This window comes from Pomacea canaliculata, linkage group LG5, assembly GCF_003073045.1.
Source record: "Pomacea canaliculata isolate SZHN2017 linkage group LG5, ASM307304v1, whole genome shotgun sequence".
NCBI classification, from domain to species: Eukaryota; Metazoa; Mollusca; class Gastropoda; order Architaenioglossa; family Ampullariidae; genus Pomacea; species Pomacea canaliculata.
In genome coordinates this window covers 12,994,399-13,022,111 of record NC_037594.1, presented here as the reverse complement: position 1 = coordinate 13,022,111, position 27,713 = coordinate 12,994,399, and the positions used below count along the sequence as shown (strand labels likewise).

The 27,713-nt window shown below is 35.8% G+C and overlaps 4 protein-coding genes across 4 annotated transcripts; 1 reads left to right on the top strand and 3 right to left on the bottom strand.

Annotated features, from left to right (window-relative positions):
* Positions 1-925: 925 nt before the first annotated feature.
* On the bottom strand, positions 926-2,539 carry LOC112563976 (protein O-mannose kinase-like). Its single transcript, XM_025238473.1, has 2 exons — positions 2,210-2,539; positions 926-1,781 (listed from the first exon to the last, which is right to left on the bottom strand). Exons 1-2 carry the CDS (start codon positions 2,501-2,503, stop codon positions 1,044-1,046), a joined length of 1,032 nt encoding a protein of 343 aa, XP_025094258.1. The 5' UTR covers positions 2,504-2,539; the 3' UTR covers positions 926-1,043.
* Positions 2,531-5,508, top strand: LOC112563977 (60S ribosomal protein L26). The gene is made up of 4 exons (XM_025238474.1): positions 2,531-2,604; positions 2,951-3,128; positions 3,596-3,736; positions 5,277-5,508. Exons 2-4 carry the CDS (start codon positions 2,961-2,963, stop codon positions 5,400-5,402), a joined length of 435 nt encoding a protein of 144 aa, XP_025094259.1. The 5' UTR covers positions 2,531-2,604; positions 2,951-2,960; the 3' UTR covers positions 5,403-5,508.
* A 150-nt stretch (positions 5,509-5,658) lies between these two features.
* Positions 5,659-23,350, bottom strand: LOC112563973 (VPS10 domain-containing receptor SorCS1-like). The gene is made up of 22 exons (XM_025238469.1): positions 22,995-23,350; positions 20,986-21,041; positions 20,565-20,707; positions 18,279-18,374; positions 17,791-17,964; positions 17,393-17,539; positions 16,846-17,028; positions 16,413-16,510; positions 15,957-16,064; positions 15,514-15,637; positions 14,776-14,915; positions 14,294-14,404; positions 12,944-13,115; positions 12,335-12,521; positions 11,702-11,838; positions 11,219-11,357; positions 9,359-9,480; positions 8,951-9,061; positions 8,719-8,827; positions 8,305-8,425; positions 7,540-7,694; positions 5,659-6,886 (listed from the first exon to the last, which is right to left on the bottom strand). Exons 2-22 carry the CDS (start codon positions 21,002-21,004, stop codon positions 6,828-6,830), a joined length of 2,655 nt encoding a protein of 884 aa, XP_025094254.1. The 5' UTR covers positions 21,005-21,041; positions 22,995-23,350; the 3' UTR covers positions 5,659-6,827.
* A 778-nt stretch (positions 23,351-24,128) lies between these two features.
* On the bottom strand, positions 24,129-27,630 carry LOC112563969 (VPS10 domain-containing receptor SorCS3-like). The gene is made up of 4 exons (XM_025238458.1): positions 27,264-27,630; positions 25,377-25,444; positions 24,621-24,714; positions 24,129-24,274 (listed from the first exon to the last, which is right to left on the bottom strand). The coding sequence occupies exons 1-4, from the start codon at positions 27,543-27,545 to the stop codon at positions 24,137-24,139; spliced, it is 582 nt and encodes a 193-aa protein (XP_025094243.1). The 5' UTR covers positions 27,546-27,630; the 3' UTR covers positions 24,129-24,136.
* Between the last annotated feature and the right edge of the window lie 83 nt (positions 27,631-27,713).

Here is a 27,713-nt window from a genome sequence, read left to right as displayed (position 1 = left end):
ATCATATTTTGTACCTATTTATCTACCCTTTATAGCAGACCTGGGCAAAGGCCGGCCCGCGGGCCTGATCCGGCCCGCCTCCTGTCTCTGACCGGCCCGCCTCCTGTCTCTGACCGGCCCGCCCGACAGTATATATACTATATATACAGTATTGGGTAAATCTGAGTTAACTATATTAGTCCGGCCCTCTAAAACCATCCCAATTTCTCATGCGGCCCCTTGGGAAAATTAATTGCCCACCCCTGCTTTAGAGGTTCAACAGTATTTTCTTTCCTTGGAAGTGATTATAGCTATCATGGTATTCTGTGATGTTTTATAATTTATTCTCAGGGGGTGCTTTATTTGGCAAACAAGAATGCTAAGTAGGGATGCATCATACATCCCACAAATATCAAGAGATGCAATGATACACTAATTAAGAACAATGAAATCAGAATTGCGCACACATTCCTCTCTTGATCCCATTTATCATTCACTGCTGCAACTATACCAATGCTATTTTTGAATAGGAAAGCCCTCTGTGTATTTCAAAAATCAGAGAGGAGAATAGATTGATCAGAAACATATCAATGAAGTCAAATTCTTTTAAGAAACGACTTCAAGCAGCTATTGCACTGAATGTGGTTAAATGCAGTGTTTATATATTTCTTTAAGATAGCAAATGCATGAAAAAAAGAACTGAAAGTGTTTGCACTTATTATTATGAAGCATATATTCCCCCCTGGTCTGGTGGCGCAACAGTTAATCCTTGTCACCAATACAGTGAGGGTTGGTTGTCCTGGGTTCAGCTCTCATCTTGGGCACGCTGTTCTTTTTCTGCATGTGGTATCCGTTTACAGGGCTGGCTGCCTTGCCGCTTAAAACACCAATTTCCCCCTCTACCTTCCTTCTTAACATATAGAAAATGCAAGCAATAAAGAAAATCTTTGGCAGTTTTAACATTTTAAATTTCACTTTAAATAAATTCCATTTCAACGCTCTCTTTTCTTTTGCATACATGGATCACATAAATTTCATACCACAAACTTCACAAAAACACATATTTACTCTTGAAGACTATCTATTATTTTAGTATATTGTTTCAGTATATTCTCAGCACTTGGTCTTTTAGAAGGTTCAATCTGCTTGCATTCCATATGAAGAGATAAAAGCTGCAAGCGTAGTCTACTGCTACCTGGGCCATCACCTAGCAAAGCATTACAAACATCGGGGATTTTCCAAATATCCACTTTTTCATCATAACCCGGCATCTCTTCATCCTTATACTCTTTATCAGAAAATGGCCAGTGCTGCTCTGGAGCAACAAAATCACCAAAAAGTTCCCTGTGCCCACATTTCACAAGCTGCTCTTGGCTTTTGTCAACTTTAGGCAAGGCATCCACATCATTCAGAATGAGTGAAAGGTCTTCACGAAGAAGAAACTGACTAAGTGCTTTTGAGGGACCATTGCTATCACACATAACTCGTGTACCAATAGGACTTGTGTGAAGACCATGAATTATGCCTACATACTGCACACACAAGCCAAATCTGAATTTAATATTGTTCCAGTTTCGTAAGTTGTCAAAAATATGTTCTACATTGACTGCAGAGCCCAGTGGATAAAACCTTGTGACAAATGTATCATTTTTAGCACAGTAACCAACAAGTTCTGTAACCGGGACCGATGATGTTTGAAGATGTACCAACATGTGAAGTCCATGCTGAAAATCATCTCTGAAAGCTGGATTAAGGAGCTGATTTATAGCGACTGGATGTTCACGCCATACTCCATGTCTGACCTTCATCATAAATAAAAACAAATCAATCACTTGTAAAAGTAAAAGAAATGGTTTTATAATAAATTAATTTTGACTCATTTGTTTCATCTGCTGATCATAGAAAACACTCTAGTAAACAGGATAATATTATTAAGTGGAGCAGTGCTCCATCAAAAAAACAAAACAAAACAAAAAAACCAAAAGAAACCACAAAAAAACTTGAAAGTAGAAATATTACATACTAAATCGGACACAATGTCGTTCTATTAAGTTTGTATGGATAGCGATTATGACAATTTTTAAATACTTTAAACTAACTTTTTTCCTTCTAAGTAGGGTATCGGGGTAGCAAACGTAACATTATGAAACTTTACTACTTTCTAGTATTTGTAGCTAATGTTTTGTATGATAATTTTAAAGTCAATATTTATTATTAATATTATAGTTACCACTTTCACGAGTCCTCTCTCAATAACATCTTGAATAATTATCTCCTTGTTGATCTGATCACAATCTAGCCAAGGGTAACAAGTGGTCATGTTTGGTAAACTGAAAAAATTATCTCCGCAGATTGGCCTACATATTTCTGATGCATTTTGGATATTTTTCCAGCACGTTAGCTTTATATTGTTGCTCCCAATACTTTCTCTTTGGTCACCGCGTATCCAGAATCCAACAAATAATGCTACAAGAAGCGAAAATAATGAAATCAATCCATTTATTGGTGGTCTATAACGATACATTAGTATGTCATGGGAAGACAACGAAGGGGAGTAACTCTTTTTGTCGGTGAACTCTTCCTGTGAAAACTCCTTTTAGTCCTGTGTGGTATCGCCGTGTGTAGGTAAGCCTAAGCGAAGCGAAAAACAATCAGTAACCATCGGCTAATTCATTACGTTTTACCGAGACACAGTCATCTTTATACCATTATAAGGGCGTTATGTTTCTTTTGTGTTCTACATATTTTGCGTATATGTCATGATATTGATGTATTACACGTCTGTTCCACATGTAGATCAGTCGTCAACATCCCGTTTGTTTGCTAACTGTACTTCTTCAGAGTAAAAATTGTGTGTAGTAAATGTTTTGTCAATTGACATAAATTTTAAATAAAACGTTAGCAGGTCATTATTTTCTTTCTCATTTACTAGCAACGTAATCTGAATCTGTAATTTGTGTGCTTCATACAGGACACTCAAGATGAAGTTTAACAAGATGGTCACCTCTGACAGGGGTAAAAACAGAAAAAGGCATTTTAATGCCCCATCTCACGTTCGAAGGAAAATTATGAGCGCCCCTTTGTCAAAAGAACTCAGGCAAAAATACAACTGCCGCAGCATGCCCATCAGAAAAGATGATGAAGTCCAGGTAAGTGTAAAGATACTGATTTATGCGTGTGCATTTTCGTCACGGCCTTCCCAGGGTTTATTGTTGGTCACACAATCTTGACCGTACAATATGTGCGTGGAAGGACAAATTATGATGTTTGGGGAAAAATAGTTCCATTGTATTTTGAATGGTACTTTTGCTTGACCAAACAACATTCGTTTCCAGTATTTGGAAGTTGTTTACTACCTGTAGCTGACAATGCGTAAGCTGTCGCCATGCAATTGCGGTCTAAAGTTCGATAAGACATGCATTGCATCCATGATAGTTATGACATTAACCGATACTCCCATCACTGTTTAAGGCTGCTCTTGATCACACTGCTGTCTGTAATTTGAAAACCTTGATTTAGCAATACATTGATGTAAGTATAGGCGTAAATAGGTAGCTGCAGAACTCTTTATTGTTCATTTGTGTCATTTTTAACAAATACAATTTCGTCCATGCAGGTAGTGCGAGGCCACTTTAAAGGGCAACAAGTGGGAAAGGTGGTGCAAGTGTATCGCAAGAAATTTGTTGTCTACATTGAACGAATTCAGCGTGAGAAGGCTAATGGTGCCACTGTTCATGTTGGCATTCATCCATCAAAGGTATGCTTTTGTAAACTTTTAATGTGCCCATACATTACTTGAATTACTGAATTTTGCTTTCACTCCTTTATCTGAATTTGGTGACTGGGGGGGGTCATTTCATCAAAACCCAGTGGACAAGATACAATTTGTAAAATGCCTAGTTATTAACGTCAGATATTACCAGAAGAGCTATGCATTGTTTGAACAATATAGATTTATAAGTTCAGCTGCCTATTTTAAGCAGAACCATGTGAATACGTTTGGCCACCATTTTACTTGACAGAAATGGCTGCTTGGCAATACGCATGCACAGAACGTATCTTGCAATCTAATACAAATGTGATTTTTCTCTTTAAACAATCTTTTAAATTAATGATTTTGTAATTTTATTGTGAACTTGTATTTTGACATTCTTGTGATTATTATATGTGACCTGCCACGACAAAATGAGTCTTGAGTTGTGCAGAGCAGTTTTGTACTAGAGGTCCCAAAAGGTGATTAGGGTCAATTTTATGCAGATTGGCTTTTCTTAAAAAATGAATTGCTTAGTTGTTGTTTAACTAACACAAAATACACTGCTATTGTCTTAAAATACATTTTAATCAAGGTACCTTCTGGCAATCTGTCCCAACTTCCACAGGAAAATGGTGAAATTCAAACATTTTGGTACTATTGCCCTGTCAGAACCCCATCTTGTTACACCTTGCCAGAGAGCCTGGAGTCCGTATTTTCAATCTCTTTAAAGACTGAATCATATATTAAAACAATCAAAAGATCTGTCTGCATAAGTTTGGAAGTAAACAAATCTGGTAATTGATCTCGATGCTATTCAATTGGAGAATCAGATACTGAACTTTCCTTGGGGAAAAAAAAAAACCTTAGTGGATTTGCTGAAAACTCAATTTCCTCAGAATGGCCACCACCATACTTTTACACTTCAAACGTAAGTTTAGGACATGTAGAAATGCATACGTATCAATTGTAAAAAGATAGTTTTAAATTGCTGGTTTTGTGCAACATCATTTGCATTATGATAGGAATTACTATAGATTAGATCTACAAAAGTTTGAGCAAAATGACTTGGAAATGTAACCCCTTCCACCAGCATATTAACCACTGGTCTTATGCCTTAAAATGTCATACAAGGAGAGACTTAGCTATTTAGGACTGCATAAAATGCACTTGTCATTAAGACAAAACCAAATTCCATTTAGATTTCTTCTAAAAGCTGTTGTGTTCTTTTATAGTTGTAAAATATTACAATGTATAACCTGTTAACAGTATGTCCACTTCTAAAATACACTCAACAGGATATAGTTTTAATGAGAAAAACATTGTGGGGGATGCAGAAATGTTGCTTACTAACATGAATATAGTACAACTGTCTATAAACAAGCGCACATGCAAACATAAGATTGCAATGTGCTTTTTTAAAAATATTTTGTGGGTGAAGTTTTCTATGGATTCTAGGTAACAACTTAGGGTTTTTCAATGTAAATATGCTTGATAAGTATTGAACAGTTATTTTGTTTTTGTTTTTTTTTTAACTCGGTTACAGACAGTGATTGTAAAGCTCAAGATGGACAAGGACAGGAAACGCATCCTTGAGAGGAAGGCTATGTCTCGTGTCAAGGCCATGGCAGACAAGGGCAAATACACAGAGGAGACAATTGAAACTTCCTGAATATCTGCAGCTGACAAGTCTTAGGAGGGGAGGACAAAGCAGTTTTGGTGGCTTTTGGTTCTTCTTCAGAATGAAAGCTTTCTCAAATAAAAAGTTAACTAAAGGAGCTGTTTAATATTGTATGTTGTGTTTGAAGCCTGCTCCTGGTTGGGTGAAATCTCTGGTTTTGATGCTACTTGCACATGCATGTTTATTGCGCCTCTACATATCAGGAGTTAAAACCACACATTATTGATAACTCGTTTACACACGCAGGTAAACGATTGTAAAAGCTTTATTTTTCTTTATCTGTCGACAAATTAGGTACAAAACATGAGTTTGTCCAACCAGTTCCTAGAATTGCACTAAAGATGCTTGTTTCCATGTTGCCAACTGTAATGCCACAGTGCATTAGCTCTGACCATAATGATTTTCTACCTAGCACTTCATTAAGCAGAAAGCTCTGTGCAAATTTTTAGCTGATTTTATTTTTCAAGTAATATCTTGCATAAAAATAATCTTTCATGCAAAACATTAGAACTCATCTGATTAGATATTTACATACCATTGCCCAACAACAGCTGAACTGTGATAAAAGCGATGATGTATGAAAACACATTCAATGGGATGTACACGCAGACAATCCAAAACAGGCCCCCTTGGTGATAGTATGGCAAGAAATAAGTCTAAAATAAAGACATAATTCATCGGCACCACTTTTGTCTCTTGCGGGTTCAAAAAAGTGTTCCGCTATCTATACAAATATCTTGGCAACAAAATGCACAATTAAAAAAAAAACTGGCTGCAAAGGAATGGTGCTTAAAAGTCCTCACTGGAATATTGTAAATAATTGCTTGTAAACACTTGCATGAATTTATCAAACCATTTTTACCTCAAAGGTTATAGCTTTTTGTCAATGTGATATCCTTGGTTAAGTGACTGATGACAAATATTCATTTCTTAATAGTCATACATGTGTATTTGAATATACTGATAAATTCATAGGAATGATTAGAACCTACGTTTCTGTAAATTTAGAACTAAAATATGAATATGTAATTCTTTTGATGCAATGCTCAATTAAAGTCTTTTACATCTTGGCTATCCACGTAACCCATTGGGGACTTTGGAAAAAAAAAAGTCTGAATACAGATCTAGCAGATAAATGAAAAACATTTAAAGACCTCTTTGCAGCTTACTTGAAACATGTTGAGGGGAAAAAAATCCTTCAGTATTAGGCTTGACTTGAACATATGAAGGAGAGATTCTTAAAATCAGATTCTTTGCTTACACTGCTTAATACAACTGTACATAAAACTATACAAATGAGGGGGAAATTAAATTCTTGTCCCCCAAAATTTCACACACAATAAATAACAGTAAATCAAATTTGCAACATTTCTTGGTCATTTAGCAGGAAGAAAACCTGCAAAATATTTTAACATATTAACAACTTTCCGCAGAATCTCCTCCACCACTTCCTGTCACCATCACAAGGTGGCTTCCTGCAAGAGAAAGGAGTGGATAACAGTATCAAATCCAGGAATTCAAAATCTATATCTGGTATTAAATAATTTAATCTCGGACAAGTGTGTAATGGTCACTAGTTGATTCGACCACTTTTTCTGAAACTGGTTCGAGTCTGAAGCCACGGACACCAGCAGCATGTCCTTGACGTTGAAGATGTCGAGCATCAAACTAGTCAGGGATGGGGTGGATGGAAGACTAGCATTACATGGTAGCAATAAGCACTCACAAATCGCAAGAGGGCATGCTGTCAACTGGCTGAACGTTTAAAGCCCATTTCTAAAAGTAGAAGACATAGTGAACAAGATAGTTGTCAGGAGACTTGCCGCACTGCAAGCAATGAAAAGGCCCCTTCATGTTGCCGCAAAGTCATGAACAGCAAATGAGGTGGCAAAAAACATGAACAACTCGCTTAAAGTTAGGCTAAAAACTGAGAAGTGTACTCTCCAGCCATGCAGTAAGGAATAGGGGTCGAGTTCATTGATTTCATTTTCTCCCTGTTTACTATTCAGTTCTGACCAATTAAGAGTGAACAACTGAAATTGAGGTAGATAGAGGGTAATCACCATACAGTCATGTCATATAGTAGAGTATAAAGTGAAAAGAAAGTAAAATTGTGGGTTGCACTTACCAGTGCCAAGATCAAGCATAGAATCATCACGAGAGAAATGTTCATTTCTCCCATCTGAGCGCAAGTCCAGTGGGGGTTCATCCTCATCATCCAAAAGGGCATCAGTATCTTCTCTTTGATTAAGCACCGAGTAGTGACGCATACTGCGAAAACGGCTTGGCAACAGAAATTCATTTTTATGAGATAGGAACATGATAAATCAAAACCATGTTAACTTTGAATTGTCTCCCTACTCACATTCTTATTGATTGTAACCTCAGGCAAGCCTGTTTCTTTAAAATGACCATGTAATCATTTTAAAAGAATTTAAAAGAAAGGAAACAATTTACTAAGCTCTTTTCCTGATGATGATGATTTATAAACACATACCTTTCCCTGATGGGGAAAGGGGGTAATGGCATTTATAGGGAAAAAACCCTACCCAAATACTTCTTTCCATCCAATCAGATCCAACAGTTAATGTGCATGACTAAAAAAAAGTACACTCAAACTCCTCTATTATCCAATTACCACCTATGTTCATTTCAACATGCATAGCAATTCTGCAATTCAAAATCAGATAATAAATCAAATGTGCACTTGTTCATATAAACAAAACAGAAGAACATTTTATACACAAAACACCTCTGCTGTCTAATCAGCCTATACATTGATTAACACACAAACAGCCATTAAAAAAAAATGCATTTGTGGGAGGGAAGAGGGATTACTTTTAGACTGGTACACAAATTGGAAAAGATGAGATTTTAAAAACAAAAGACTTACCTACGATAATACATCAGTACCAAGACAGTGACCAGAGCAGTCAAGATGACAACAGGCAATGCAATATAGACTGCACGATAATTTGGCACCTTTGGAGAGTCAGCATTATGACCCCCATCACCTGAAATAATGATTACAATAATTTGACATCTATCACAAAAAGAAAAAATAAATAAAATCTTTTTAGAGTGAATAAATTAAATTCTTTTCTATCCAAGCAAATGACACTTTTGTAACTTCAAGTGCCAAAGAAATTAATAGACCAAATGGAAACAACAACTACAAAAATGGTAGAACATTTCTAGAAAATACAAGTGAGGCTACAACTGTCACTTTTTTGCAATTGAAAAATTGCAATAAAAAATGCGAAGCTTTCTCACATAGTCTGCTAAACATTTCAAAGATAAAAATTACCTTCAATGTCAACTGCTGATACCACAACAAAACTGCCAAGCGCATTGAAAAAGGGCTCATTCACAACTAATGTGCCATTTTTTACCATATCTTGTATTGTAGCCACAATCTGAAAGCATCAGTTACCAGGAATATATCAAAATATTAAAAAATGTACACCACAACTTATGTATGCAAGCAAGCATATGCACACCTGCAAACACACACACAAAAAGATGAAAATGACACAGACCTGTTTAACGCTTATGTCTGATGGGTCAGCAGGTACTACCATCAGGTCAACCTTGAGTGGATTGTAGCTAAACAGGAAAATGGAAAGTCGATTGTAGTCTACGCCAACCACCTATAAAGCAAAAACATGTGATAGTATAAATGTTCAAAATATAAATTCAGATTACTGCTGAATATAAGAAGTTATGGTTAAGACAGATGACATTATGCATTGCTTCTGACTGCACAGATCAGAATATTTAAATGGTTAAAATAAGCAGAACATAACCACAAACACAAGTACACAACTGTTAGAATGATTCACTGCCTTTGGAGAAACATTTTACTTGCAAACAACAAACTCAGGTTGTATTAAAACTGTAGTTCTGAATTCTTACATTAATCTTTTGCCATTTTATCTTTCACTTACCATTGCAATTCCACGACGCAAGATATCAAGAAACTGGTATGTGATTACTGCCGAAAAATTGTGGTAAGCAAATATTTTGTTGATGTTTTCAGAAAAACTCAGCCGAACAATGGATCCATTACCTGTACAAAATATATATATAATTTGAAATAAAGATTTGAAAAAATAAACTTCTGCATACTCTTCTGGGCAATTTCTGTTAACAGCATTTTACTTCTCACTTATATTACCGTCAAGTTTAATCCCCATCTTTAGATGACCTTTATTTTAAATTAAATTTTGAGAGTAAATTCTTTCTTTAAGACTTACCAAATGACATGGCCATAGGAGATAATGGATTACACAAGGTATTCAACCATCAAGAGATATCTCCCTTGGAGTAAGCTAGACCATGCCTGGTGTGCAGTTGCTCACCTGACCATAGGGGCAATAGTTGTAAAGCAAAGGCAAGTCATTGCCCTGGGGCAACATGAGGAACTTAAGGAAAAGCATCTTGTTTCCAGAACTATAATGTGGTGTTCAGACCCTGCAGATGTTGTTTTACCCCAGAAGCCATAGTTATAAAGCAGTGGCAAAGGTGTCCTAGGATAACAAAACACAAAGCAGTGTCTGAGAGATCTGGACATCGCTTTATAATCTTGGAAACAAGATGCTTATCCTTGAGTTCCCCATTTTGCCCCAGGGAAACAGCTTACTCTTGCTTCATAAATATGGCCGTTGTAGAGCATTTTGCATGCCAGGCAAGTGCTTTAATGCACTGGTTTGTATTGGAAAGAGATTAATTCTAATATTTAATTTGCATTAACAATATCCTATGTAATGAGATAAAGCTTTTTGTGTGGGTACATGTGGACATTTTCTTTTCTCTCTCTCTTTTTTTCTTCTTTATGTAAAGGAGGTAGGAATTTTCTGTGGATTTTCTTAATAGTATCAGTGAGGAAAGTGTTAGTGATTTAACTGTTTTCATTAAGCAGACTATTGGAAAACGCTCATGATGTTACCCAGGCGAGTGTAAATGAAGTGTCAGATAAACTAACTGATATAATTTTGTCCCCAGCAAAAATGTCCTGTATGGTACATACTCATCAGCGTAAAAAGAAACCTAGCAAAGCTATTAAAAAAGGGCATCATCCCTGGTTTGGTTACAAATGTCGACAAAAACGTAAGGAGTTCCGTAAAGCCAAGCGAATTAATGATAATGTTAAAAAGGCCTTCAAAAACTACTAATCCACCCTAAGCAAGAAGTATGAAAAATACAGAAGTTATTTACATGAGAAGCTAAATCTTACTGGAAGCTTCTTAACTTGTCTGCTACAAATAGGAATAAGATAGTATTCCATCTCATGATGAATTTGTGCAATATTTTGAAAAACTAGGAAAGATTCCTGATGAAGAAATCCTATCTGACACATGGTCTATAGATGTAAAAGGTGATGTAATTATTAATGATGTACTGAACAAAGAGATATCTACTGATGAGGTACAAGGAGGTATTGGTAGGCTACAAAATAATAAGGCATATGGTTTTAAATGAATTTCTTAAACCCTCTTCTCCAAAATGAATAAATATATTAACCTCATTGTTTAACCTTGTTTTACAGTGTGGTAAAATTCCAGAAGCCTGGTCAGTTGGAATGATTTGTCCACTGTATAAGGGTAGAGGGGATACTTTGTTGATAATTATAGAGCTATAACCATATTGAGCTGTATTGGAGAGTTATTCACCAGCATTTTTAACACAAGGTTACATAACTTTTTGGAAGTTAACAACATTACTCCACTGTTGACCATATTTTTGCATTCAATAGTCATATAGTCATTTTATCTGATCAGGTATAGTCAAAAGAAAAAAAATCTCACCATAAACTTTGACGTTAAACTGTTGAGACTTGGTACTGACTGTATTAGCAGCAAAAACAGTGATGACATAGTCCCCAGTTGAATTATACATATGCCTTGCCTGTGGTTCCCATGTCAACCTTCCATTTTCTTCTTCTTTCTGCAACAAAACTGAAGCCATTTAACACAGTTGAATGCAATTTTTTAATGGCAATTTTACATTTCTAAAGATTTATTCAAGTCTTTTTGCAATTACATTTGAAAGCCCTCATCTTCTGACTAGGCATTTCTTTTAAGAGTGACGATTTTAGTATCGTTTAATATTCTCACCCTTTGGATTGCATGAAGATTTTAAAATATCTTAAAAAGACAGGAAAAATAGTTTACAGCAAAAATAGAAAAACCTCGCTAACAATGACTAGTTCTTGCTAATTAAAGTAATAGGTTATATCAAGAAATCAGAAATGAACAGATGATTCCTATGACTGCAAGGGGGATGCTTACTTCATCACCAAAACGCCACACATAGTGTAAACTGTCAAAGGCACTGGTGTGATCAACATCTGTAGCAACAATCACTGTGAAGAGATACCCTTTCTTTATCTCTGAAGCACTGAATAAAGTAAGCTCTCGAATAGGCTCTGTAAGAAAGAAGACAGCAATATACCATGTATGGTTGTCTATATATCTTCCTTTCAGTAGAAACTCTGGAATAGAAAATTTGGGAATTCATGCACAATAAATTAAACGTATGCTAGTGACCTTCTCTGAATTGGTGAAACAATAGTTTTAGTTCAATGCACATCGTAAAATATATGGGTATGAGAGATACATACATGGCGCAAAAACCAAAGCATCTGGTTTTGTTGCTTACAATAAAAATACGTCATACACTCGGACTTCAATAAGTCGAACTCAAAGGGACCCGAAAAAAAAAAAATTGACTTAAGGAGTTTTCGAGTTAGGGAAAATGGCGTAATAGGCGCAGGTCTTTGGCTGGGTGCTAACAATTAATTTGATATAGGGAGGTTTTCGACTTAGGGAAGGTCGACTCATCGAGGTCCGACTGTATATTTCTCCTTATATGCACAGGAAACAAATTTAAAAAGAAGAACAAGATTAAAAAAAAACACTCACTTTCAACATGGATGGCAACATTTTCTGAAGTACTGCTGCCCTTGCTATTTATCCCAGTAACGTTAACAACATAAATGCCTGGAGTGGAAAACTGATGAACCTGGCGTGAGGCACTTTCAAATCCCACTACTTTCTTCATGTTACCATCACCAAAGTTCCACTGGTAAGATGTATTGGCTTTAGATCCCTAGAGTCCAGAAAGCAAAGGTCAATGCATAAATTGATCCACACATATACTAACCTCCCCATTTCCCTCTCCTTTAAAAAAAGAAAAGTATCGACTGAAATGCCTTTGTTGAGGCTTACATTATTTCTCAAGATGATGCGAAGAACAATACGTCAAAACTTCTACTTGCTTTACTTATTCCTGGAGTGGACAGAAATTTGAGGCTTTATTTGACCAGTCTGATTTACTATTTCTCAGTGGCTATTTCATGCAATTTTTGTTTAGCTTTTTTAGCTAATGATAATTATTAATTTTCTATTGATTTTAAATACTTTTAAATATTTAAGTTATTAATTAGCAAAACAATACTGGGTATTGCAATTTCTTTTTCAACTTCTACTGGAAGGTGAGAACTTAAAATTGTGTTCTTAATCAGGACATACCCTTGCTTGGGTCAGATGGAAAGAAACAGGTGCATTTGTTGCAGCCACAGTAATGTTAGGTATGAGATGGAGTTTGTATGGAGCCCACAGGGGACAAGAAATGTTTTGTGGAATGAAATCAGGTGTCTTCTCTATGCCACCAACACACTTGTCAGATCCAACTTTCCTATAACTGTAAATAACATTAAATTTTTAGTCCAGTTGAGTAATACTAAAGTATCATGAAAGAAAAGAGCATAAAAAATGTTGATGCACACAAAACCCATACAAGCACCATGATGGAAGAGCAAATATGAGGGAAGGAGCTGGATCTACCACTTTTCATATCCTCACCATCATTAAGCATACAAGCATTTTCTAAATGATACAACCAACTAAATCACCAAATTTATGCCAATTGTGCATGGACCAGAGATTGGCTAAGATGACTATTTTCTGATTCAATAGTTTAGATCAGGGATGCCCAACCTACGGCCCGCGGGCCATATCCGGCCCACGACACGGTGCCATCCGGCCCGCGAAACTTCTGCCCACAGTGCAGGAAATCGGCATGTTAGTAATAAAAAAAAAAAAAAAAAAACGAAAAAAGGGAAGAAGAAGTATTTATCCCCACGTAGGGGCGTTTCCCAATCTTTTTTTCGATGGACGAACATTTCGATTAAGTGCTTCGACTTGGTGTCTCTACGATGAGGCCGGACATTCAGAAGTTGGTTTTCGGGAAAACAACTTCAAATATCCCACTAATTACTACATAATTAATAGTAAGTACAACTTGTTTCTAATAAAAAATGGTATCTGCTCTATTTTTTTTCCCTTTTTTGTATTTTTGCGGTGAAGTGGCCCGCGACACGGCTGTCCGAAATTGATATGGCCCGCGACACGGCTGTCCGAAATGGATATGGCCCGCAGCCGAAAAAGGTTGGGCATCACTGGTTTAGATCAACTAATTTATCCCTTTTGTCGTCTTTTTGCATCAAAGTCACACAAGCTATAGTACAATTCTGTCATATCCTTCATCATCATTGTGGTCTGGTCAAATTTATTTTACCCACACTCCTGGTGGTTATTACTGGTGTCTAAAGTGCAGTACGCGTGTGTGTTAGCTAGAATACATTACTACATAAATCCTGCACTTGGAAATTCTCTCAAACCTACCTCACAATGCAACCTTAGTGTGACTGGTATTTTCATTAAAATTTGAATGAGCAACATTTCCATTTTCCCTCCCTCCCTCTTTTCCCCCACTTCTCTCTCTCTCTCTCACACTCACACATCAACTATGGAACTGCATAAAATGCTGAGCCATACAAATAAAAGATGTTTGATAGACATGAAAAGTGGAACTCTTACCCCCTGGTCTTGTTCACTGAATTCCCAAAAGCACAATCCATTGCAAGATAACTGTCATCAAGCCAGTCCTCCTTAATACACTTATTGAGAAGGTTCTTGTATCCAAAGTCACTGTTGTAAAAAAAGATTCACAAAGCTTATGAGTCAAGTGCAAAACAAAACAAAGAATAAAGTTTGCTTAGCAGAAGACCATAAGGCAGTCTGCCATTGTTGTAAAAATTTAAATATATAGATTATTTATAATAAATCACTGTACTCTGGTGACTGTGGAAGGAAACTCTGTGAAAGATATTTTGCATACCACAGGTGCTTATGCACACATTTAAATCAAGACTATTCAAACACTCACTTGAAATATAAATTGCTGAAATTAAGATCAAGAACATAATAAACTATTTTTAAAAACAAACAAATCCTGGAGCAACAAAAAATATACAAATGGAAAGGAAGGAACAAACAAGCATGATGAAGCCAGCACTAACCATTCAAAATCTTCAAGTGTACATGAGCAAGTAACATTCTGTACAGGGCGTTTGTAATCTTCACCATTGAAGCAAACTGCATCATCTTTTCTACGCTGATACTGCATCTCAAGACCTAACACGCACTGTTCACCTGTATTCTAAAGATTAAAAGAATTTCAAGTGAAGGAAAAAAATTCCTGGAGGAAAAAATAGCACACACTGCAATATGTGGTTTTGGTATAAATACAACAATTGTTAACAAAATGGTCAAAAGGTGACATTCTGAAGGAATATGGATCACACATCCTTTTTATTACAAGAAAAAAAATAGTCCTGCTTTAAATGTCTAAACCTCCATTACAAACAGGTTATGCTCTGACATAGATCTCAGAGAAGAGTACACAATTTACTGACAGCTTGAGGTTTATTAGTCATTTTCTTAAGCAAAGAAAATACTGGGTAAATACAGCATACAATACTGGGACAGGCTTGGGGATTTTTTGTATTAATAATAATAATTAAAAAAAGGATTTAAATAGTGCACTTCCCAACACATGGGTGAGCTCAATGTGTTTTACAAGATATAAAGGGCGGTAGGTAGTGATGCTGTATTCTTGGCATTATCTTTGCCTAAGCTTGGGCCAATCTTGTTCCAACATTCAATGTCTGCTAGGGATGAAAAAAGTTTGGTGCTTTCAAAAGAAAATACTGAATAAATGAGTTTTTTGAAATATATGACTCAAGTGTAATACTCACATTGTCATGATCACTTGGTGTCCAGTGGACATAGTCAGAATCAATACACTTTCGAGAGAACACGGCAGAAAAATTAAGCTGCACCATAATCCATGGAGAAGACCTAGGACGATGTCCATAAATACTGCAAAACCAAGTTCGGGAAAACAATATCAAAAATCACATGTAAATTTTTACAAAAGTAAAATGTGAACACATTAAGCCTAGCTCAAGACTACAGTCGTCATGTGACATACAATACAATACATCTTTATTGTCATCAAAATCCAAATAAAATGTATAGAGTTGAGTAAAATGTTGATGTACTGTACTTTATTTTTTAAATAAAAGCAATAAGGACTTTAAACAATTAAGAATTTTTTTCCCAGTGACATAACAAAACACCTCTCCTCCAGAGGAAAAAAATGGAAGACTGAACATGGCCTGTAAGGAAACTGCCATACCTAACCAACAGAGTGTTGATATTAGGTTCATTTATTACTCCATCCACCATCAGTTTGTCTTTGCTGAATGTTTCATTTGGCCATGTCTTTCCATAATCATAAGAGTAACTGTTGACAGTGATGCAAAAAAAAAAAAAAAAAGAAAAAGATTAAAAAACATGCTGCTGAAAAATGAGCGATGAGGGGTAAAACAAAATGAGAGTCACACATGAAAAAAGAAACTGGTTGGATTTTGGATTATTCACAGTCATAGCACCAGTAATTTCAAAATCATGTCAAAATATAACATCTTTCTGAAATACTTGTGCAAGTATACCCGTAATAAACAATAAACTGACTGCTTTTTCAAAACTATTTAGAAATATACTAAATAAAAGACAAATATAAGAGAAGCAGAGATTTGTGTGCATGTGTAGAACATGTAAAAGTTGTATACAGACACATAAAAGTGCTTACTGAACGTTATTGGTTATACCATAATCTCTGTCTATAATTGCTGTCAAAATTCCACCTTGATCTAAAATATTGAATCGGAAAATCCCTTTGAATGGTGCCTGTCAAGAATAAAAAATTAGTTACAACTGTGTCAGTCAAAACAAAAATGTTTCATATCAAATTTTGGAAAGAAATGGTATCAGTTTCTAAAGAAATAGACATCATTTCTCCCATAAACATAAGAACTAAAAATCAAATGAGACACACTTGCAAGTGTACTTAATTTAAATAGCTGCATACATGCAGCTATCCTCGTGAGACTAGAAAAAAAACTAATGTACATTTTTTAAAAATGTTCCTAAATTTCAAATTTTTTTAAATGTTCCTAAATTTCAAATTTTTTTAAGGTTAATATTAATCCTTCATTAAAGGAGAAAATGAAAAGCTTGCTTACCATGATCCAGTGCCATCCTCCATCCTTGCTGGTAAACACTGACAATGTTTTGGGATCAATATCATAATATTGACTAAACTGACCATGGGCAATAATTAGTCCTGGGGCTTCTTCATGAGAAAGAATCCAGTCTTGATTGTAGTTTCCCATATCTAGTCGAAGAACTAGTGAGCAGTCATCTTTCTAAACATAAACAAAGCAGAAAGAAAGTTCAGCACCATACCAAAGGTAGCTTTTGGCAATATTAAATGAAGGATGAAATTTAGACAAATCAAAATATTACTAAACACAGTATACGAAAAGCTGCTATCCTAAATAACCATATGGGTTCTCAGTAATGTTTTATAAACAAATGCTATTTTACTAAAGAAAAAATATATTTGTAAATATGAACAAAAGTACAAAAATATATCAGATCAGTAAATAATGGACACATGATGAAAAACTTGTATATTTGTATCCAGGCAAAAGTGCTTTCCAACAAGTACTCTCTGTCTTCCCATCTCTCTTGCCTAATCCTTGATACCTTGATACAGTATCTATATACCTTTGGACATGGTGCATTATCTGGGGGTTTTAGAAGACTCCAGCTGCCTCCTTTGTCTGCACTGATGTAAGTCCTGACTTTCTTGCTTTCACTTAAAGATGTGTTTAGCTGCTGATTAGCCAGGTATGTGGCAGGCAGACCTTCCACCTTAGGGAAACGAAAAAAAATCTTTACAGATTATAGTAATAAATACTTAGTAATTAAACTCTATTTGGCATACATAAAATTGTGCTTATTTTGTAATGAACAACTTTTTTTAACTAATTTGCCACAAATAAAAGCATTTGACAATCTTAATGAAACAATGTCCCCTCCAACAACAAAATAAAATATCTACAGGAGAAAATGTAAAAAAAAGCTACTTTCCTAAAAATGTTGGTTAATTATTTCAGTCTTACCTGATGAAGATCAACTTCAAACCAATCAGCTGTGGCACGATGGTGGATGTTAGGCAAACTAAGGCTGTAGAAACGGCCTGTGGGATCTGACAGATAAAGACTGGCACTACCCACACCGCTATGGCTAACAGCCAAGAACACTTGGCCCTCTAAGGCATCAACCACAATAAAGTCCTGTTGAAAAAAGTGCTTGTCATAGGGTTTTTTCCTTTTCACCACAACCTGAACTATTTGTTCTTTTCACTTTCAAAACTGAGAAATATAAAATAACTTATTACATGAGAATGCATATCCTAGTTAAAAACTGATAAAACCACCAGCATTAAGTTATATAAGATTGTGAAAATGTCAAACAATGGCTGCTGGCAGACTCATTCAGTGATTCAGTAATTTGAAGTATCGAACAAGTCTAGGTAAATAACCTTCAACAAACACAGATGTTCTTTGATGTAGTATAATGTTTAGATAAACAAGCAGATTACAGTTACCCTAGTCTTTATTTCCTCTGGAAACAAAGCATGCTTGAAAGTGCTTCTGTTGTAAGATACCATCATATGATTGTCTGAGCCATCTGCATGTGATTTCTGCAACCCAAAGCAAAATGTTAGCTGAATACAACATATGTAATACACATGCAAATGCAGAAGTAATAATTCTAAAGCAAAAACATTTACATGAAAATCTCAATCCTAACAGGCATAAATCTTTAAAGAAAGTCATTCTTTTTCCAACATTTCACATTCTAAAAGTTCTGTCAGCAATTACAGAAACTAGTCTTGATTTACAGATTTCTATCAGTGGTTTTGCTTATTCATCATCCAGATTCTGCTGGAAAATCTCAAAGCTTTTTTTTTTTCAAAATAATAATAATACTGTGTACTTGTAGTGTGCAGCATCACGACCAAGACAGATCACACTCTCTGCGCATGCTTTAAGCATGTTTTGTGCAAGAAAACATTCAGACACTGCTGTTTAACATCATTTTAAAGAACCTGGCAATTATTCAAGGATTTCAAAGGCTCTGGGATCGCCTCACTCAGTAAAAAGAAGAGGTGCTCAATAAAATGAAAGCATTTTCTAACAATTTACCTCTTCTTTCTACACATTTGATGTATAACAAACAGAGTACAAAATTCTTTAATAATCTCAATAAAACTGAAATGCCAAATAAGTCAAATAGGCAAATCTCTTTCTTCCTAATTACTGATATGCTCCACATGCTATAATAAGCTCTGTAACTGCATCTCTAGTTTATTGGCTTGACTCTTCCCTTGGATTCCCCTACTGTTGGTATCTCAAATGACAATTGTCAGCATGACAATATTTAAGAGGTTTACAGAAAATCTCTTCTCTGCAAAGACAATGATTCCAGAAAAGATGAAACACAACAGCCTGGTTTGTTTCCCAAATTAGGTTTGAGTTACTCAATTTGTACTGCAATAATCTTTATGGTCACATTAAGAAAGTGCATGAATGAGACAGCTTTTTTCCACTCACATGTGCAGAGCCCAACAACAGAACATTCTTTTGGGAAAGCAAAGCACTCAAAAAGAAACCAAATAATTGCAAGATGGAGCAGACCTCTACTTGAGTAAAGAACTGATTTTTATTTTCCATCACACAAAATTTTGAGAAAATTCTCTTTCTTCATCTCGGAAAGCCAGATTTCTCATGGGAAAGAAGGAACGAGACATTAGCCAGCAGGTCAGAAAAGTCTCAGGGCGCATTGACATTCTAAAGGTCCCACTGTAGGAAAGTAGATGACAGCATCATTCTATAGCCTTTTATGGTGAAGGGAGCAAGCTTCCTTTCCTAGAACAGTCACAGAAAGAAGTCTGCCAGAAAAGGAGGAGTTGTATCTTCAAGGAACAGATGATGGGCATGCTGCCAGCTAAAGAAAAGTTGCCACTTGCCCTCATACACACTTGAAGTAGAGGGCCAGTGAGCGATCGAGATCCTCTCCACTGCCTCACTAGAAAAACTCTGGTAACAACCGCCCTGACAAAACCCAGCTGTGGAGGTTCAGCTTCTCCCGCAACGGGTGAAAAAGCAGAAGCCTGGGTTGTATGAGCATGCGAAGAAGGGTAGGAGGAGCCTTTGAGGGCTAAGTTGACCAGATCTGACATCCAGGCCTTTTACCATCTCACAGGCACAATGACAATCGAGTCCTGGAGTTTGGTCAGAACATGAGACAGAAGGATCAACAAAGGGAAGGCATATGCCAATATCCTGTCTCAGGGAATGGAGAGGGCATCAACTGCCCATATTTGGGGATCTGGCACTGGAGACACCAAAGTAGTCCTGGGAAAGCAGGTACAAGGGGCATAAAAATCTGAGAGATGGGGTTGCTGGCTGCCCAAAATATGAACAAATGGGCATCTCAAATGAGGACACCTGGCTGCCAGTAACACCTTCTATATAAGGAGAGAAACCCACCTTTACTTCCGATGCAAAGGGGAGATTTTCTGGTACTTCTTCCATGTTAAAAAAATTCACAAACATTGGAAAAAGCCAACATCAAGCGTATAACTCCCGCAACTAAAGAGGGGAAGGAAAGGGGAGCAACCATCAGGTCCTTGCATTATAGAAATATTAATGAGTAGATAAAGTTGCTATTTAGGCAACCAGAACTGTAGGTGCTTGATAAACATTGCCAAATTACAGTTCGTAAGCAAAAAGCAGTTCTGATTCAGTGATTTGTATGTGAGGCTTGTATACCACAATCATTCACATTTAAACATAAACTGTTTCCAATTTAACATTAACAACATCACCTGTACAAAGATGTATTCTTTAATCACAAGAAGGGATCTTGAAACAAAAGGACCCAGACTGCTGCTAATTGTATCATCAACATCCTGGCAACTTGAATTGATTTTTTGTAGAATGCACTTTTTGTAGAATGCATGCTGAGAGGCTGAGAAAAAAAAACCAACAGCATCTTTAGTTGTACTTTTAGGAGATTTTGAATTACAGTTCACTCCATTTAAGATGTTTTTTCCAACCTCCACCAAAATTCTTTCATCCTTCACACAAGGATCAGTATTTTCATTAACATGTTTTTAGGATATCAAATTAACTAATATAACACCTAAATGTTTTTTATGAAGCTAGCAAACTACGCTGAATCAGAATATTTAAATCCATCATTATATATTACAAATAACATGAAGAGTACACAAAAAAAATGTATACCTTGTTGCTGAATTTCCATGTGTACAGTTGCCTCATTTTCAAAATCATTATCTCCCCTGTTAAAACAATGAGTATGGCCAAAATAAAAACAATGAAAATGTTTAGTTTATACTATGGAAATTTGCAGGTCTTTTCATTGTATAACCATAGTAAAATGAGATAAACATGGAATTGGTGATTTAAAAAATATTTCAGTCTAGCAACAAGAATAATCAGAAATTAACAAAATTCTATAATCTGAAAAAAAACATTTAGATGTCTTAAACAAAACAGGATGAGTATTTGAGAATGCAACAAAAATTGCTTAAATAATTGCTTAAGTTCTAAAATCTAGCATTTGCATGTCACATTCATATCATTAATTTTTGACAGAATATCAAGCAAACAATTTCATTAATCTTGTGACTTCTTTCTTTGATGGAGATATAGTACCACAAGATATTTCAGAGAAAGGGATAAGAATCTTGGCATTTGGTGTCCTGGGGGATAGCAGCATGTTTCTAAAACTTAAAACTGTTAGAAAAAAGCAAACATAGAATTTTTTGAAAAACTGTTCCTATGTCATTTAGATGCTCTGCATTTCAGTTCTTGAAAAGACCTGTTGCCTTTCTCCATACTGCAGTAAGGCATATCTGAAGAGAATAATTTTGAAGCTAACCTAGTGGAAGGTCATCTGCAGTGTTTAGAAGTCCCAGAGATATAGATATTCCTGAGCCAACTTGGAAGGGATGTGGGCAAAAAAATGAGGCTTCCATTCAAATTGTCAATGACAGAGAGTTAGGAAGCGCATCCCCAGATAAACAAAATCCTATGAGGGCTGGAGATGTAGATGACTTGTGAGAATTGATCAATGAGTGCAAATCTGTCAGAATGCAGAGACAAGTATCTCTGAGTCCTGGAGCCTTGTGTGCATCAAGAGGTCATCATTCATTCATCTCTTGATTGGTACTGGCTGCTATGGGGGGGGGGTGTAATTGGTGTTTAAGGCTGAACCAGCAACTAAGGCTATATCAAAGCAAGGCAGCCAGCCCTGTAAACAGATGCCACATGCAGAAAAAGAACAGCGTGCCTGAGATGAGAGCTGAACCCAGGACAGCCGACCCTCACTGTATTGGTGACAGGCGCTAACTGAACCACCCCCGTCTGGCTGGCTGGTAAGGGGAGCACATAAATAAAAGTGACAGCTGACAAGAGGCCATCCAAGTAGATCAAGATGTGGCATTTATGACTAGCTGTATTGCACATATGGAGCTCACCACTTGAGTGAAACCCCAGGTAGCAATAGACAGCGTGAAGGGAAGAGCAATGAACTGAAAGACCCTTCTTCCATGGGCTAACTTGAAATAGGGCTGGAACACTCACCTGACAGGAATGTGAAAATACACATCTGCAAGATCTTTGCCGACAATGAAATGTCCAGTGTGGACAGCACATAAAACAAAGGCAAAACCTGGGAGCTGAAAGGTATACTTTAAGGGTGATAAGATCCAGTACTGAGTGGCATTTTAGAGGGGCAAATGTTGCAGCATGTGGCTCAAAAGCAGATAACAAAGTTTGTGGCAAATAACTATAAAAAATAAATCTGTTGTGCTGGTTTTATACCTCTCTGAGGGCAGTTGCTCACCTGACCAGTCGAGCAACAGGCACCCCAAGAATAAGCTAATTCAGCCATGAAGTTAAATTTCAAAGGTTAAATAGTAAAACTGTGTTTAAAAAAAATTTAACTGTAAATGAGCAGTATGTATTACAAAAATAAATTGTGATGAGAAAAATTAAACAACTTTCTAATAAAATAAAAAATATATACTACTTGTTTTATGATAAGATGCATGTAATTAAAATTTACTTAGGTACAAAATAAGTAACTTAAAGAATGGTGTAATATTAATTATATGACTAAAAAGTTACATCGCCAAAAAGCACTTTATTGTCATATCCATTTACTTTGTCTACAAGAAATAAAATAATATTTTCAAGACATATTTTGGCATGTAAAATATGACACTGACCAAAAGAAACGAGGATTAACATCAGTTTGCAGCACAGTCCAGTTATGGCCAAAATTTACTGAGACCCATAGCTAGTAGACAAAATGTACAACCATAATCGTGGATTACTGCAACAGAACACTTAAAAAATACTAAAGAAAATAAAAAGATAGAACAAGGACAAATGTCAAAGCCTGAAAGAAGAATTCATCTAACCTCTTATTTCAATGACAATAACAGGCTAACTCCACCAATCCACTAAAGGGGACAGTAACTAGTGGCTGCCACCTAGAGGTATAACTGCAGCCAATCTATGGCTAGGTTTTACTTTGTTAAGCCATTATTGCCTTACAGTGTCACTCTTCCTCTGCAAGTTGCGAGATTTAAAAAAAAGGACCTAAATCAGGGGTGGGCAAATAGCGGCCCGCGGGCCGCATGCGGCCCGCCAAGTGGTTCTCTGCGGCCCGCAGAAGCCCTTTGGCAACACAAAAAAAATATTACCGAAAACCGAGTTCCAAAGAAGATTTGTGGATTTTAAGGAGATGGAATCAAAATTCAACATATTATCATGTCCTTTTTCTGTTCATGTTGATGATGCATCTGATGAATTACAACTTGAACTGATACACCTTCAATCAGATCATGCATTGAAGGAAAGGTTTTATTCCCTGTCACTGCCCAGCTATTTTCAATATTTGGTTCAAGTTACATCTGTGAGCAAAGTTTTTCCTGCATGAATATAAACAAGTCAAAGAACAGGTCATTGCTTTCAGATGCAAACTTGCAGTCAGTTATGAGAGTATCTACCAGTAATTTTGAGCCAAATTTTAAAAGAATTGTTCAGCAAAATTGTATTCAAAATCATTTTTCTCATTAAATTGTATGTGCTTAATTGTTCATTCTGGTTTTATATTTATTCCCACAGTGTTACATATTTCATGTGCTCATTATTAAATAAATGCGTTTGTTTACAATTTGGCGATTTTACTTCGTTTTTGTATTCAATTACAAGGTGCGGCCCTAGGACTAGTCATGACCCAGCAATGCGGCCCTCGCAACAAAAAAGTTTGCCCACCCCTGACCTAAATGATTGTTAACAAACAAGAACAACTAGGTGATCTCTGAACCAACTTTTCAATTTCATTTCTATGTAATCAATAGAATCATAGAAGAAGCCAGTCTGAATTATTGGGATGCATAACAATATGGTCTGAGGAAGTAGGCAATGCAGCAGTTTCATGATGATTCAGTTCATCTTTTGAAATGTAGATGACCTTGTTTTCTTTATCCACAAACAGCATCTAGAAGAAAATGGTAGTTTGGCAACATAATAGAATAAAAACCTGGAAAACTTTTTCAAAAATTATTTTAACATTTGTATTTGTACTTGTACACATAATGCATCTGCACATGCACATATTATATCTGTACATATTATGCTTATATTTAATATAATTGATTTTTGTTAGGAGGAAGAATTCTTTTAAAATAACATAAACATAAATATTAAAAAACTGTTAAACTGAATATATAACAATGCTGTGAGACAACCTATTTTTAAAACACAAATGTGAAATAAGTTTTAAGCATTGGAATAGCCATAGTGATGGAAATACTAATAGTAATGGAAAGGGCTGGCTTACAAACCTTTGTAAAATCAGTTTTTGATACATAAAAGTATGACACCTTGGTATTCTGGCCAAAGTTATATTCCTTAAAACTCTTTCCATAGTCAGCAGACCTAAACAAATTAAATGTGATATATCATGAATAAATTATCAATGCCTGCATTTTAACATGTAAATGTATTTAAAGGTTGCAGCCTTATGCTCCACTGGAGGTGAAAAGGAATAATATTTAACGGTAAAGATATTTTTGGTAACTGTATTCCTGCTACAGTAACAATCTTTCAAACATCATATATTATCTCACTGTACTCCTGGAATAGAAGTGGTACTTTATTTTTCTTCCTTATTTTAAGCTCTTAAGAACTCTTCCATGCTACATCCTAAAAATCTTGAGATATTAGACTATTGTCTCCTAATCTGATAGTTTACAATTTAGATTAGTGAAGAGTGCTGTAGAGGACATTCCCTAATTGATGGTTACCTTCTTCTGCCCATGCCACCTATCAAGGTCATCTGCACAGTGCAGTATAGACACATTTGGGCTATGTGAACAAGGATATCAAAGAATAAGAAGATGGTAGGTGAGAGGATGCTTACAAGACTGAGGGGTCCTTTCTTTTCCCTAATAATGCTGCATTCTTTCCCTCTTTAACTCTCACTCAAACTAATCAAAGGAGCTATAAAAGTCTAACATCATACACTAATAAATGAATGCTTTCTGGCATCCCTGGAATAAAAGAAGAATAAAAACTCTATCAGTTAATATTGCTCTTACTTCCATGTCTGACTTTCCATCACAGATCCATTGAAGGGGTTGAGCTGTAGTGTAAGAACAAAAACACCCTGCAAAAAAATGTACATGTTTTAAAAATCTGCATAAATGTAACTGATGACTTATCATGTACCTACCTTCAAAACAGGTTTTTTGCATGCAAATAGCAAATAAACATTGATGAAATAAGTATACTTAATCGACAGTCCTAGATAATTTGGAACAAGAGGAGGTATGGTGGATGTGGATAATAAGATCAAAAGAAACCAAAAGGTATCACATAAAAAAAGGAAGATCTGAAACTAAAGGTCCTGGTAGATGCGATGTAAAATGCTGCTAAATAAGAATTATGCAAACAACAAAAGAAACAAAACGCTTGGCAACTGATTTTAAATAGTACTAATGACAAGAGAGAGAGAGAATGTACAAACTCCACTTTGACAAAAGTAACATTATTATATAACAACAATGAGTAAATATACTAAATTTGTAATTCACTCAAGACCCAAATATTGGTACTGCTGAGTGGAAGATGATGGGTGAACATTCCCATTCAATACAGAAAATATGGCTCCTGCATGCAACAATTACTCTGTCTTTAAACAAGGAAGTAAATTCTTCTGATTCAATAACTAATTAAATTTGGTGAATACATTTGTTTTGCAGTATATTGATTAGTGCTAATATTTTCACAGGCATCTGGCATAAACCACTGTATTTTCCTTCCTGGATTTCAAATTTACAATTTTTCTCCCTTTCTTAAATTAAAAAAAATCTTTACCTTCATACTGACGAAAGAAATTAAAAACTCTGCAACATCTATTCTCTTATTTCACTCTATTTGCATTTTCTCATTTACTTCTCACTTGTTTTGTGGTTTACAAAATATGATGACCTCTAATATCTTTTTGATAAGCACAGACTTGCTATCAGTTATCGAATTAAAACTCTCCCGATTCCAAGCATATATATATATGCAATGTATCAGTTGTGGAAAAAATGAATACCTTTATGACACCAACTAGACAAAAACCTACTAATGTAAAGTATTTCAATGATGACAATTACTAATATGAAGCATGATAAAAGTACATGTTGTAATACAATATCAACTACACAATTAACCAACACTTTTATCAAGCTGGAGCAGTTGTCTATCAGTGAAACTTAAAGAAAAAAAAAAAAACTTGTCGCCTGATGTCAAAATACAACACTATATAAACTTAAATGGTATGTCCACCGTGACTGTTTTTAAGACTCAATCTTGTATTATGAAAAGAGGCCAAAAGTTCCAAAAGTAGATCACAACAAACTGATGTCATTACAGCTAATGAAAACATCTATTCTTTCTCCCATTCTTTTTTGCCATCCCTGAACACATGTCCTTCAAACGCTTAATTGGCCAGACTTCCTGGTTTGGTGTTACAGTTCCTTGGCCTCTTAATTCCCTGATCTTACTTCTTAGTTTTAAAAAATGGGCAGTTCTATCCTTGATGGTCTGCTTTACTCAACTGTATGTATACAATTCTCTCTGTTTTTTCCCCAGCTCTCTATAACCAATATAACTGCAGCATTTGCATTTCAAAAGTCATGCTGGACTTGCATTTCTCTTCTGTCATGTCTGTATCCCTTGACTCCAAGCACGGACCTTTATAAAGATCTGTGACTCTAAGTTTTAGTTACCCAAACAAAACAAAACAAAAACCCAACGACTTTATTTTCTCTTTTTGTTAGTTGTCACGGTCTGATTATTTTGCTACGTGTCTGTAATCTCTCCCCCACACACCAACCACCATCACTTTAATAACTGTTTACACTATAACGCAAAAAAAGAATGTTTCATAATAATTCTAAACGGCACATCCCTTTGCATTTAAGAGTTCAAATTACCTCACTTTTTCCTTTTCCTGACCAGTGAACATATGCTTGTGTGCAATTATCTGTACCATTCAACACAAAGTTGTTGTAATGCATCTTTCCAGAAACGACAGTGGCATTTGTTGTGGGTGACGAGGCTCTTCTGAGACGATTGAGGTACACTTGGTCACGATGGTCGTTAAGATTCAGCCTGTGAAGCGTCTTGGTTTCAAGATAATTGTTCCTGTGCGTATATATAGCACACTGTCCAAAAATGGCGAAGGAAAACAAAATAACCAACTTCGTTACAATCATTTTCACGATAATGTCTCCCGTGTCAAAATACGGATATCATTATAGCCGAAGAGCTTTCATTGGCTCCTAAATCGATAATTCACTAAGTTGTTTCCCTTGCCTGTCGTCTGCATCTCCTTTCCAGCTGTATCGTTTGCATTGTGTTATGTGCAATCTTTTAGTTAATTA